General features: G+C 43.5%; 1 protein-coding gene across 2 annotated transcripts in view; it reads left to right on the top strand.

Annotated features, from left to right (window-relative positions):
* The first annotated feature begins 206 nt into the window (after positions 1 to 206).
* The window catches only part of TMX3 (thioredoxin related transmembrane protein 3), a 44,300-nt gene continuing 29,506 nt past the window's right edge, over positions 207 to 15,000 (top strand). Inside the window, exons 1-4 of one of the 2 annotated variants that reach the window (XM_082853579.1) lie at positions 207 to 316; positions 1,318 to 1,372; positions 7,970 to 8,009; positions 9,209 to 9,332. In XM_082853579.1, coding sequence (XP_082709705.1) covers positions 271 to 316; positions 1,318 to 1,372; positions 7,970 to 8,009; positions 9,209 to 9,332 — 265 coding nt within the window. In that variant the 5' untranslated portion in view covers positions 207 to 270. Of the gene's footprint in view, positions 317 to 1,317; positions 1,373 to 7,969; positions 8,010 to 9,208; positions 9,333 to 15,000 lie in introns of those variants that run through there. The other variant, XM_082853580.1, reaches the window with a different exon arrangement.

Genomic DNA, 15,000 nt, shown 5'->3' on the forward strand with positions numbered 1-15,000 from the left:
ATTCCCACGATCCCCGGATCAGAGGCTTTGAGGATGCGACCGCGCAGGCGTCCCAGTTCTGCGCAGGCGCCGTAGTTCCGCGCATGCTCAGAGGCGGAGGTTGGAGGGGTCCTGGGAGGGTAGCGGAGGCCGGCCTGCCCCGCCCCCGCCGAGCTTCCCTTCCGCGCCCAGGCCGGCCGGCTTCCCTTTCCGGGAGCGCAGGCGGCGGCCGCCGGTGTCTCTTTCTCTCAGCTCCGCGGAGTCGGCTCTTGCAGTTCCCCTGCGGCGAGCATGGCAGCTCGGAGACGCGGGGCCGCCCTGCGGCTCTGTGCCACAGGTAAAGGCCGCGCGGGGCGATGCGGGGGGGCGTGGGGACCCTCCCCCGATGGGATCGGCTGCGGGGGCCTGGTAGGGCCTTGGCCCGGGGTGGGGAGAGGCCTGCGGGGCCACCGAGATGCCCTCCGGGTCCTGGGTCCCGAGACTGAGCGGACGCCTTAGGGTCCTTCCCCGGCGCAGCTTCGCTGGGCATCTGCGCCTTCCGTTTGCTTCCGTTCTCGGTGCGGCAGGAAGTTTCAGGAGCGCTGATTTCCGTCGATGGGTGTCAAGGATGCTGCCTTACCAGCTGGTGGCCAAACCTGCTTTGCCTTTAGGTTCTGAGTCTTGTCACATCTGAAGAATCTTTACCCACGCGGGGGCCAAGAGAGGGAGGTTCAAGGACGGGTCCTGGTCGGGCCTCTGGGGGCTGTGCGATGTGAGAAGTGACCTGCGGGCGTGTTGGCCTTTCTCATTCTCCGGCCGGCATCGGGTACCCTGGTTCTCACCTCAGTGTGTCCACTTACAGAGCAGCCGTTTAGTTCCCTCTACGTGCCAGGCACTGTTCTGTAATTAGTATTAGGAGCGTAGCTCAATTTTGTTTCTATCAATTTGGGGGCGGGGGGAACGGTATTTTGAATGGCGTTTGAACTTTATACTGAGAAGATAATTGCTACTAGAGAAAAAGAAATATAGAAGAACAATTTTCATCTCTACTCCAAAAAGATGGAATGGTAAAAAGGAAAAATAGGATGCAAATAAACATATATTTAAAGAGAAATTCAGTGTCTCAGATTTACTAGCCTACATAGAACTTGCTGTCACCATACGGTCGTAAATATTTATTAAACAGGTGAAATACAGTACTTATGCTTTTGCATCATTTGTGCCCTGGGATGGATGAATGATGAGTTTTTTGGTAGGCTGTAAAAAACCAAAAACATTTTATAGGTGCATAAGCATATAAGCCAAAAGATAAATCAGCATTTATTATACTGTATACATTTTGTCTTTCTTTTTTTTCAGTTTTTTTACTTGATATGGCTTTCTCTAAAGGATATGTAGAAGATTTAGATGAATCGTGAGTATATATTTTTTAAAATAGTATCTTCACTTCTTCCAACTGTTACGTTATCTGAATATTTGTATGAATCTAATATTTTTTTAAATAACACTTGTTTTATTGAGCACTTAATCTACACTACATAATCCGCTAATTCTGTATGGAGGTAGATTTTTTTTTTAAGTATAGTTGATTTACAATATTATATTAGTTTCGAATGTACTGTGAAGTGTGAATGTAATCTTTTAATAACAGAGACAGTAATGACCAATGCTGATGGAGCACCAGTTTTGTTCCAGGAGTTGCCCTAAGTGCTATATATGTATGAAATGGGATTGTGCTCAAGAGTTTTATGAACAGTTATAAGAATAAAAAATTGGCAAACTCTTTTATCTTACCATTTTACCTGTACATTTGTTAAGTCTTTTGGCCTTAGTCCCTACTGAGTGGGGGCTGGAATTTGGTAACCACACAGCATTGATCACAAGGCCTTGCTTATGGTAGGTGAGGAGTGCTGCTTCAGACCAAAATCCTGTGCGTGATTGATCTTTCAGGCCTGACCATAGGCGATTACAAGGCTTTTCCTGGCAGGCCTCCAGCGGGAAGCTGCCCTCCCCACACCAGATTTGGGGCACAGCCAATGCACTGCAGTCTCTGGTGGGAGTTGTAGTCATAGACTCAGGCCCCCAGGGCAGCCGTGCTCATGTGCGTGTCTTCATTCTTAGCCCAGTTGCCTCTTGTGAAGGCCTCCTTGTTGGGGGCCTCACCTAAGGCATTTCTTAGGAAAACCTCCTCTGGGAAACTCCTTATTGAGGGGTGTGGCTGAGGCACTTTCCTCCACTTGGACTCAGTACCCTTCCACTCCTGTCCTTTCCCTTCTCCCTCCCTCTGCCCATGGGTCCTGAGAGAGGCAGGAACCTTTGGTTCAGGGCTGCTCAGCAGTGAGGTGAATGTCTCCGACTGTGCTGCATTCGCCTGCCGCCTCGCCTCTTCCAGTTCCACTCAGAAAAATGGAACACTGAGGAGCTGGCACCTGTGTTCTCTGCCTCTTGGCTTGCACTGTCATAGTAAGTGAATAAAGTCTTGATTGTGACTTTCAGTTTGGCTTGTTGTCCTAATTAACCACCTGTACACGACAGAATTGGTACAGCAGCAGGGTGGTCAGTTGAGCACAGTCCTGCTCTGGAAGAGCGGAAAGCCCAGAGATCCCATGGGGCACTCAGCAGCCTTGCTAATGGGTATTGGGGCACCCTAGTGGATTGCTTATGGGCACTTTGATTCTCAGGGAAACCGTTGTTAACACAGAGGTGATTTTGTTAAACTTCATGGTGCCTGGAAGGGTGTGTCTCTAGACCTGATCCTTAAGAACGCCCCAGCAGCGTGACTTTGCTTAAGGAGGAGGAAGAAGCAGGGATAGGCAGGTGCGGATGCCCAAGACCCTAACCTTCCTCGGCTGGGTGCTACGTGGACTAACGGTTTTGGCCCATCTGTAGCGAATTTCCAGTGACTGAAGAACACATGTGACCCACCTTCACAGAGGCTCAAGTGGCCCTGGAGGCCTCCTGATGGTCTCCTGGGCCTGTGGGGAGGGATTAGGAACAGTGAGTAATGAGACTGTTAACCAGACTCAGAGTTCTAGGTTTGTCCTTTCTGTTCCTGTTTGTTACTGGACCCAGTTAAGCCTCCTCATGAAGTCAGGTCAGTCAGGCTGTGACACAATCCAAGCCTTAACTGACAAATTTCTGGACATGGAAAAAGCCACCATGAAGAGCACAAAGGTTGACCAGCACAGAGTAACAGTAAATGGGAACTGGGTGCCCTCTCTGGGATGACCCATGCAAGAGCCTTTCCAGAAGCTCTGAGTGAGGTTGCTCAGTGATGGGGTCTCAAAGGAGAAGACTGATAGGCTCCTTACCAAGGACCTCATGGCCAGGTACCAACCTGTGAGGGGTCTGATGGGCTTTTTCAAAGGTCAGCATGATGACAGCCCTGTGGCTATTAGAATTACACCCACCATCCTGCCTAGTAGGTCTGGAGACAAGTCAGAGAGTCCCAAAACCTTTACCCAGACCTTGACAGGGTGTTCGGTTGAGGCCTCTCTCTCCCCGGGGGCAGGGGCTGCCAAGGTCAGAGTTCATTGGGGAGGTGGAGGAGAACTGCACGTCTTGGGCCTTTTGGATATCGGTATACAGGTGAGTGTGATGCCTACAACCCCTGCTACCAGGAGGAGGAGGGTACGCATAATGCCCTCAGGTTTTGGGTCTGTGATGACCAGTGCCAGCACACTTGCCCAGGCCCGGTCCTGGCTGAGTGCTTTTGGGCCCCTACTCGTCAGCCTGCTACCTGGCACAGATGTGTTAGCTGTGTGCACTCCTGCTGGCCTTGGTCCCCAAGCCCCAGTGGGGATTGCTGCACTTCAGGCCATCTTCCTGCAGCACTGGAAGACTGAACCTACCCGACCTTCAGCTCTCAGTGCCATTGTCTCCCCAGAACGGTGTTGGCTGCCTGGTGAGTAAAAGAAATAACTGAGCTGAAGGAAGCCAGAGTGCTCTGTGAGCCTTTTTCTATTCAGGAGCCCCCCATCCCCACCCCCCGACCCCCTTCTGGCCTGTGCACAAGGCCTTGGGTACCTGGAGACTCCACATTGATGACAGGTGGCTCAGTACCATGGTGGTACCTGACATCAGGAAGATGCTACTAGAGGGAGCTTGGTCTGTGGCATTAATGATGTCACGTGCCAGCATGTGTCTTCACTGGGCTGACAAGGATCAATTTCCTTCATTTGGAATGGATTCAACACACCTTTAATATCCTATGCTTATCTAAATTCCCTGCCTGTCTGCTCTCAGTAGGTAGGCCATGACCTGGAAAAACTCCTAGAGGGAGCACAGACCTTCCACTATATTGATACCAGCTCCTAGATTGCCCAGACATGGTCACTGTCCAACAAGGACCTGACACCATGATGACTTACAGGTGGCAACATGGCTGGGCTGTTAATACCGACAAAGTGTAACAACTGAGATTCCTGGGGGGTGATCTGGGAAGCAGTACAACATCTCATTCTAGGAGATCATTACCAAACTCTTGGCCCTTTCTGACCCCCAAAATAAAAAAGGCTCAGGGATTGATGGGCTTATTGGGCTACTGATGTTGTCACATAACTCGTGCAGGGATCTGGCACCCATCTATCAGGTACTAGAAAGGCCACTGCCTTTTAGCTGGGCACCAACCAACAGGATACTCTAGAGGCCCTTAGGCTGGCCACCAGGCTTCCCTTCTCCTGGGTCTCACTGGTCCGCATCTGCCATTTGAGTTACACATCTCAGCAACCTCTCAGTTCACTGATGGGAGCCTGTGGCAGAAGGACGACATCACAAACCAGCACAGACCTGGTAAGCCCCCCAAGTTGGCTGAAAGATACATAGCTTTTGAGAGGCAGTTGCTGGCCTGTTGGCCCTTGGTGGACGAGTGTGGTAGTAGACACACGAGCAGATATTCTAAGCATGTTGCTGAAGAACGATAGCTTTGGAATCTCATGAACTAGGAACGGCACCTCCAGGAGCTCAGCTGGAGTCTCACAATTCAGTGAAAAGGTCTCCCGAGTGTCCCTCCACCTCCCAGGAGTAACACCCAAGGAGCCACTGCCTCCTCTGGCCCGGGGGGACCCAGACATAGAGACCTCCCGTGCCACCTGTGGGCCTGGTTCACTGATGGCTCCTCCTGGGACAGAACTGGGTGCAGCCCACTTCCAACCTGAAAGAGACCTGTCCTTCCCAAGCGTGGTAAAGGACCTCTGCACAAAGGGCAGCTTCATGCAGTGTGGAAGACAGATCTGTCCTGCTGTCCCCCCGCTCCTTGCTCCAGCCCTCGCACATAGGCCCTGCCGTGTGCTCACCCACTCGCTGGGCTCTGGCAAATGGCTCGGCCATTGGTTGTGTGGCATATAAAGCAGACCCCCTGTGAGGATGGGACACTGGGATGACGATTGGTTCTGCCCCTACTAAGTGTTTTGTTCCCTCCGTGGTTGCTCACCAGGAAGGGCCCTGTGCTGACAAAGGGAAACGACCAATGAGCATCCCGTGCTTGTCAGCCGAACACAGGAACTGAATTGCTCTCCACCCCAGAGCAAGCAGATGTGCAGCTAATTGCCTCCTCCTGGACCCACAAGAGGATGGCCCTTGGAAATTCAGACACCGTTGTAGGTTGAGCTGGCATGCACAGACTGCCACTGCTGTGGGAAGACTGAACCAGCATGAAAAAGCCGTCCCGCTTGTCAGACCCTGGTCAAGGCTAAACATAACTACCCAGGAACACATTACTTCACGTTGGGCCAGGGCGTTCTCAGCAGATAGAACACATTAGGCACCTCATCCCACCCATAGTATCCCCCGGATCCTGACTGCAGCTGACACGTCGTCTAGCCATCCCCACGCATTCCACTGACTCGGGCCACACTCTCAGGCCCTATAGGACGACATTTGTTTCCTATTCAGGTTCCCTGAGAGCACTGTATCTGGTAACAGCCCTGGATTTGCAGTCCAAGCTACACATCAGTGAGCTCAGTCATGGGGCATACAGTGGACTTTCCGTATCACCCCTAATCCATAGGGGTGTTGAGCATTTTAATGAACAGTTAAAGAACAGGTTTAATCAGCGGATGGGAGGGGACAAGATTACCACGGCCTGGATTACACAGCTCAGGCAAGCGGCCTGGGGGCTAAAGGCAGCAGTTCCCCAGTCCGGTACTTCTCATTAACCCTGCATGTGCGAACACGCTGTCTGCCCCTTCCTTTAATCGTATGCCCTTCTACAATTATGACACTTTCCACTCCATGTGGGGCCCTGTAAGGGACTTCTGTATCCTTCGACTCCTTCCCAAAGACTCAAATTGGTGGGAGAGGAGGATGGCTGTTAAACATCAAGGAGGGGGGGACGGCAGACTCCAACATTGGCCGCTGCGTGCAGAGCATGGGGTTTTGTCTACAAAGACCTCAAGAATAATGACCATCAATTAGAGGGCTCTGGTTCAACAGCTTGCTTAAGGTGGCCGTGACACTTTCCTGGGTAGCCCCACGAGATGAATATAAAATAGAATTTTTTACTATAAACCACAAGGGGAGCCAAGCCAAAATATTTGGGGGATTGATTAAGGGCGCTGTCCTTGTCCATGGTACACAGCAGACTGTGTTGCAGTTGTGTAGATGTGAACACCTTTGGACCTAACAGCTATGATATGGGGATATGTTCTCTTTGTCTTACCTATAGGGTTAAGAATCTTATTAAAATATCCCCACAGAGAACAACTGTCACTCATCTAGTACAAATTGAATATAGATCACTGTGCAAGGCACTAGGAGATGAAACAAATACACTCCTTCTCGCGTAGTGTATCTATGGTTGGATAATATGTAAGTAACTACAACGTGTGGAAATTGATGAAAATCATAAAGAGGGTAAAGATGATATGGAGAGATCGTTTCTAGCTCTGAGGAATTTAGGAAGGCATTACAGAGTTAGCAGTGCTTTTGGCTGGATAGGATTTGAATATGAAAGAATGTAGAAAGTCAAACATTGTGAATTTAGCTGTGGTAAGTACCATAGTCTGATTGGAAATCATACTCATATTTGAGTATGATTATATACTCAAATATATAATCATATATATTTGATTGGGTGCTTAAATATTTGAGTGGGAAGGTAAGTTGGAGCCAGAGTAGTGTAGCAATTTGTACTTTTTTTGTAGGTGGTGGGAAGGGACCTAGAAAATGTCAAATAAGAGTAACACGATCAGGACTGTGTTTTAGGACAATTCTTTGTAGAGTATTGTGTCAGGGCTCCCCAAAGGACCCCCAGCTTCACTGATTGACCAGGAACACTCAGAGGACTGAGCCTGTCGTGGAAGTCAGAGCCGTGATTTGTTACAGTGAGAGAACACAAAGCAAAATCAGCAAAGGGAAAGTGCGCGTGGGGCGAATTCCAGGGAAAACCAGGAACAAGTTCCCAAGAGTCCTCTCAGTAGAGTCACACAGCACATGCTTAATTTCTTCATCAGGAGTTGCAACCACAAGTGGGAAATGCTACCTACCAAGGAACCTCATTAGAGACTCTGCCCAGGAATTCTTATTGGGGATTGGCCATGCAAGCACCCCTCTGCCTAGCCATTACCAAAATTCCAGACTTCCTGAAGGAAAGTAGCTGTTCATCACAAAACCACATTGTACAGCGGGAGACCAGTGAACCACCCTTCCCAGATGCCACCCAGGGACCAGTCCTGCAAGCAGACCTTTCTAAGGCTAACCCCTCAGGCCTGCTCTGTAATGCACAGGTATAAGTGGAGTAGAGGGGCTACAAGCTAAAGCATTTTTCTGTCTGTGTTTCTACAAAGTCCCACTTTAATTTTTTTTTGACTCTTTACTCCTTATTATCATTTCTCTGCTTTTATTAAGATGTTTAATGGATAAGATCTAGAGGTCTCTCAGTAAAAATAAAAATTTTTTGAAAGAATTTGTTCTATGCTCCTATATTTATCAATTTATTATCTTTACCTGTACTATTCAGTTGTAAAGTGGAAACCTACAATCAAAGATTTGTTTTCTTGTTTTTGTTTTTTAGATTTAAAGAAAATCGAAAAGATGACATTTGGCTTGTAGATGTGAGTATGTAAACTTTTTGTACTAAGTAACCGCCCCTACCATTTTAAGTGTTATTTTGCATTCTCTTCACCCCAATATGTAATAGACAGTACTAATGTATATTACCCACTTTGTTTGCTCAGGTAGTACCATTTGGGTTTTTATATTTAAGTGAACCTCAAAGCCTTAGGATTCCTTGGCAGGGGAATGATGAAATTCAATGAGGTCCACTTGTGGATTATGTCTGAGGGAGATTATGGTATGATTTTATTACAGAATTCACTCTTTATTTTTTCATATTAACCAAGAGATTGAGTATATTAATATCACTTGGCAGTCAAAATCATATTTTCATCTTAGTAGTGAACAAAATCAGATTTTCATCTTCCTTTCCTCACTTGGATGCTTTGAATGTATTTAAACCTTATGATGTTTGGGATTCAATTTGACATGCCTCAGTGAAAAAGTAGAGTGGCAGCAAAAGAGATGGAATGAGAATGGCAGAGCTGACAGTTATTGAAGCCAGGCAATGAGGCGTGAAGGTCCCTTGTTTAATTCTGTCTGTTTTCCTTTTGTATATGTTTGAACATTTCCATAGTGTAATATTAAAAGAGAGAGAAATCTTGTTTCATAAAAGTACAACAAGCAGTTTGTTACACTATTTCACTGGAGGCCCAGCCATCTGGTGATTCTGAAGAAGAAAGAACTAGGGTTTTAGTTTCATCAGCCTGACTTGTGACTGTACCAAACCAGTCATCCTGATGATTCCCCACGTCTTACCAGTGGTTACGCTTAGAACAGCAGAGGCGCCTACTGTGTTGGAATTTTTGTAATAGAAATAAATTTTATCATTAACACTTAAGGGGTGTGCATATGATATATGAAGTGTATTTGGTGGTTTAATTTTATATATAACATGGACATACTTGGGAGCAAAGATGCTTTACTGTAAATCATCTACTTTAAATACGTATCAGTAGTCATTTAAACTTAAAGTAGGATCAGTGTTGAGGTATATCCTAGGAGATGACCTGTCTAGTTTGTGTATATGTGTGTTCTTTTATTTTGAAACCACTTTAAAAATTATATTTAGACTTTTTGTCTAAAATAGATTATTATCCAATCATTTAGTCAAAAAGATTCTTTTAAAATTAAGATTGATACCCAAAGTAGCACAGTATCTTAGTGGTTTTCTCTCTCTCTTTTTTTTTCAAACAAGTTTTATGCACCATGGTGTGGCCATTGTAAAAAACTGGAACCAATTTGGAATGAAGTTGGTCTAGAGATGAAAAGCATTGGTTCTCCAGTTAAAGTTGGAAAGATGGACGCTACTTCCTATTCCAGTAAGCATCTACTCAGTTTATCATTCTACTGTTCTCATAATGAAAGTGTTTTAATTACATGAAGCAGTATTCAAGGTAAGAGGAAGAAATATATATATATATTTTTGCTCATGTAAAATTAAAATTATCTTAGAGATTTCAGACTATATTTTATGAGTTAGATGAATTAACCATTGAATATGTAATATGCAGTCTCTGTTGATCTTATACCCAATATAGATGTATGAGCCATTTTCCTATTTTGAGCCCACTTGAGATAATCAGTTGCCTGAGACAGCCACAGAAATTTCAGTGTTGAACTCTTGATATTGCTGCATGGCTTAAGAGTGAGAGTTTGCTGTCTGAGTAGCCTGAATGGCATCGTAGAGGAGTAACGGGAACTCGAAGGACAAGCTGAGTTAGGATAAATACAAGTGAGGATTGGGAAAGTGTTCACATTAGAGAGAATATCAAACCAAAATCATAGAGGTGAAAAAGAGTTTAGTGAGTCTGTACCAGAGACTAGAATGTCTTCGAGCAGAAACTGGCAAACCACATCGCTGGACAGTCTGGCCTCCGCCTGCTTTGTACATACAGCTCGACTGGAACAAGTCACTCTCCTTTGTTTACCCTTATTCATGGCTGTTTTCATGTCCCAGAGGCAGATTCAAGTAGTTACAGCAGAGACTGTAGGCCCCACGAAGCCTAAAATATTTATTATCAGACCCTGTACAGATAAAGTTTACCAACACCTGTCTTAAAGGATTTGGGAAAAGGCAAAATTAAGTTTAGAGAAATATGAGGTATCACACAGATTTGGAAAGAGCATGGCTTCAGAAAGTAGATCAAATACAGCTCTGCCTACTACTTTTGCCCTGTAGCATGGGGAAAGTTTCTTAACGTCTCTAAACTTTGATTTCTACACAGGTAAATATTTAATTATAATGAATTTTTTATTGGTTGTTTTGAGATTAGAGTGAGGTAGCACATGTACAGTCCCTTGTAGTATGCAATAAATGTAGGTTCCCTTTTCCTTTAATTAATGAAGAAAGTGGAAGTATGAAATGCAAAATGCATATTTCATTTTAGGAAATCAGCATTGTACTCTGGATATAAGTTTGGAACAAGACAGACGTATGTTTTAAGCCCAAGTCTATCATCTCTTACTTTTGTGGCTTTGGGGAAGTGCTTAACCTCTCTTAATTTTAGTTTCCCTGTCTAAATGAGAGAGTGATAATTCTCAAGGTTGTGAGGGCTGTATTAATATTTCTTATTCAAAACCCCTAGCACAATGGCTAGTACTTACAAGGTGCTAAGGGATAATACCAGATTTTAAGAGCCTCTCAGGTGGGATAAAGTGTTTTGGATTTTATCAGTTGTCAATTGAGAGGTAATACACATTTTTGAGAAGGCATATGATTTGATAAAAATGTTTTTGAAAGAAGAACAGATGAAAAGAAGAACATTTAGAGACAAACAGATCATCTAAGTGGACTTTTGTATGCATCTTGGTATAGGGTGCTGGGAGGGCAGACTTGGGTGGTTGGCAGGGCAATAAAGAGGAAACAGTAATTCTTATAGACATTTGCAAGGGTTAAATCACGGATGTGCTAGATTGGCTCTGGTATAAAGAGAAACAATTGAAAATAGTGTAAGATTCCTAGCACAATTCACATTGAACTACATTACCACTGGTTAAATGGAAAAGAATAATACATTTAATTTTGTGTGTGTTTTCATGTTAGCAGCTGTTTTGAATTTGTGGTATTTTGCTTTATTGATGTTTGGGAATATGGGGAACTAGAGTGCAGGTGAGATGTTAGAACTGGAATTACTGAGTCACACAAGTGAACTGCTGCGACTTTGAGAGGGGATGAGATCTATGGCAGGAAGTTATCTTAGAAAGAGAAAGATAAGATAATATTCTTGAGTTGGTATTTCTTGAAATAAAGCTTTTACAGTGTTTAAGAAATTATTCCTTTTAACTGTTGTGAAAGTAAATTTTTGTGTCTAGGCATATATGTTGATTAGACATACATACACATACATTCGTCTATACAGTCATTCATTTATTTCAGTCAGTCAAAGGATAACTAATAAACATAAATAAATTGTCTGGTGTTTAGTGTTTGATGTCAGTGATGGATGAATTTTTTTTTTTTTTTTTTTGCGGTATGCGGGCCTCTCACTGTTGTGGCCTCTCCCGTTGCGGAGCACAGGCTCCGGACGCGCAGGCTCAGCGGCCATGGCTCACGGTCCCAGCCGCTCCACGGCATGTGGGATCTTCTGGGACTGGGGCACGAACCCGTGTCCCCTGCATCGGCAGGCGGACGATGGATGAATTTTTCATTCTGTTATAGAATCAAGAAGATGTTTTATGTGCTATGGAGAAAAGAAATATCATCTTCCTAAAAAATGTAGTTAAGTATTCAAAAACTACCGTCTAGAGATTACAAATAGATTTTTGGCATATAATTCTTAAAGTTTTCTTAAATATTTCAAGGCAGCTCAAATACAGGCATTTCAGTAGAACTTGGAATCAAATAGGTGAAGAAATTGAATTTCTTTTTTCAGGCTAGCTGTTGGCAGTATTCTGCATCTAACTATAGAGCACTAAAGGATTGGTTGTTTTGTACATGTTTCTTCCATCCCCGTAGGTTGCTTTTCAGACGGTATAGCATCGGTGTTTCCCAGGGTTTATTCTGCAGGCTGCCTGCATTAGGATTACCTGGGGTGCTCAGTATAAATTCAGATTTCAAAGGCCCACACCAACCCTACCAAATGAAAATCAGATTGAGTCATAAGAATCTGTATTTTTAACATGGACTTCAGGTGATTCTGTTGCACACTCAAGTTAGAGAATCACAGAGTAAAGTATTATTTTGATGGATAGTTATTTATAGGATCTCAGTTTAGGGTGGGATAGGATTATTCCGTGATTAAGTGTAGAAAATCTCTCAGACTGTTTGGTGGTAGCTTATTTCTCAATCATGTAATTGCAGTGATTGAAATAAATGCCATCACACTCAGTGCAACAAATCTCTGTGTATAGAAGTTTTGAACAGGAGGGATTTGAACTTTCATGATTTACCCTGCCCTGTGTGTATCAAAAATTTCTTGATACATGGTTTTAATTAATAATATATCAAATAACATTAAAAAGTTGTGTAATGTCCAGTGTAAATTCACATATTATTTTAGCCTTTCTTTTTTCTACATATTCCTTCAAAAATGAGCACAAAAATTGTTTCTCATTCACCAGTTAAAATGTTATGATGTTACCTGTAGTCATGTACTGATTTCTATTATGAAACCACTGAAATTCCATTTATTCCTCAACCTAAGTGTGACATCATTTTATAGTAAAGATCATATTTTACCCCCCTTTCATGTATATACTTTCAAGGGTATCTGGCCAATAACATTCTGATTCTGATTCTTAGATCTCAGATATATTTGTAGATCAGTCTTACCTTTCTAGATTATAAGCCCTTTTAGTCAGTGACTATATTTCAGGGTTGCTCAAACTTGGTACTGTTGACATTTTGGGCCAGATAATTCTTTGTTCTGGGGGGGAGAAGAGTTTTCCTATGCGTTGTAGGATATTTAGCAGCATTCTTGGCCTCTACCAACTAGATGCCAGTAGCTCCCTTCTCTCCCCACCCCCCTAAGTTGTGGCAACCAGAAATGTCTCCAGACATTGAGGGCAAAATCACCCCCAGTTGAGAACCTCTGCATTATTTTATTCCTTTCCCATTTTAGACACATAGTGACACTCAGTAAACACTAAGAAAAATAGTATTTTTGAGCTGAAAAGGATTTCAGGTTGAGTTCAACTCCTCACTTTTTCCCTCCTTTCATTGTGTAGATGAAGTAACAGAAGGTAATTAGCAGTGAACTGACTTTACTAATTTCGGACATCAAAGTTAGCAACAGAATTAGGCCCAGAATCCAAGATCACCATGATTCAAAATCAGGCCTATCTTAACCATCAAGTTGTTATCATTTCAAGGAGAAAACAAATGAAATAGGGAGCTTTATGCTTAACCTTATTTTCTGAACATTTAAAATTACAAAATTTCAGGGGAAGTTATTCACGTTGCAGATGGATTCTTCAGTTTGTAATGGAATTGATCTCAGGTTTCTATATAAACCATTGTTCTTTGACAGGAAAAAATAAAGAACAAAAGATTTAAACTCAGACTTGAGTTTCAGCATCGGCCCTGCTGCCTAATCAATGCTTGCTTTCTAACAGGTTAACAAGTCTTCCGAAGTATTAGCTTATCTGAAAGATAACATTAGCATCTGTCACCCCACCTCACAAAATTGTTTTGAGGGGTAGTTGAAGGCATATTAATGCCAATTATAAGATATCTACACATGCTAATTCTTATTAATATTTTTTGCACATTAGTGTGTCAACAGGTAATTACTTAACAGTGAGGTCAGGACCAAGAATAGAAGAAAATGGACTCAGCATTTGAGCATCTGTATGTGCTGAACTCTCTGTTAGATTCTTTTCCACACTTCCTTATTTTAAATACCACACATAGCCCTACAAGATGAGTGGTATCCCCAGAAGCGGAAACAGAATCCAAAGTGAAGGAGCTTACGCTGAGCTGCATGGACAATAAATGGAGACGTTGGAACCCTAACCTGGGTCATTATGTGCCTGTAACTCATGCCTTGCTGTGTGCCTCTTTAATTATACAATCATTTACATTTAGGAAAACCTACCTTTGAAGTTTTAGCAGTCATTGTCAGTTGAAATTCCATCAGAGATGAAAGTAATGTTCAAAGAACCAAAGGGCTAAAGGGTGGGTGGTATCATCTCCATCTTATAGGTAAGAAAACTGAGGTCAAGGAAATTAAGTGATGGGGTTACGTGTGGAGCTGGGATTTTCTCTCTGAAGCTTATCATGAGAACCATAACGTCAGCTATAAAATACCACCACTGTATTTTCTCATTGATTGCATATTTCATTTTTTAAATTTGATTTGTATACAAATAAATTTTACACTAAATTATGTAAGCAATTGCTACTGGGCTGCACCGCCCCCTCCAGTCAATTTTATTAGTCTGTATATTTTGGCAGTTTTTAATGAGGTTTAGTTGAAAGTAATAATGGCTTATATTTACCTGCCTTCTTAATTTGGGATGGGGAGCATTAAGAACATACATTACTGGGCTTCCCTGGTGGCACAGTGGTTGAGCGTCCTCCTGCCGATGCAGGGGACACGGGTTCGTGCCCCGGTCCGGGAAGAATCCCGCATGCCGTGGAGCGGCTGGGCCCATGAGCCATGGCCACTGAGCCTGCGCGTCTGGAGCCTGTGCTCCGCAACAGGAGAAGCCACAACAGTGAGAGGCCCGCGTACCGCAAAAAAAAAAAAGAACATACATTACACACATAATCTGTGTTTTTTCTTGGAAGAGGGCAATCTCAATAACAGCATTATTCAATTAGAATATGCTTGACCTGAAAATACTTGCAAATGATGTAACCAATAAGGGTTTAATACCAAAATATATAAACAGCTTATACAACTCAATATAAAAAAAAAAACTGGTTAAAAAATGGGCAGAAGACCTAAATAGACATTTCTCCAAAGGAGACATACAGATGGCTAACAGGCACATGAAAAGATGCTTAACGTCACTAATTATTAGAGAAATGCAAATCAAAACTAC

This window comes from Leucopleurus acutus (genome assembly GCF_964270905.1).
Source record: "Leucopleurus acutus genome assembly, chromosome: 13".
NCBI classification, from domain to species: Eukaryota; Metazoa; Chordata; class Mammalia; order Artiodactyla; family Delphinidae; genus Leucopleurus; species Leucopleurus acutus.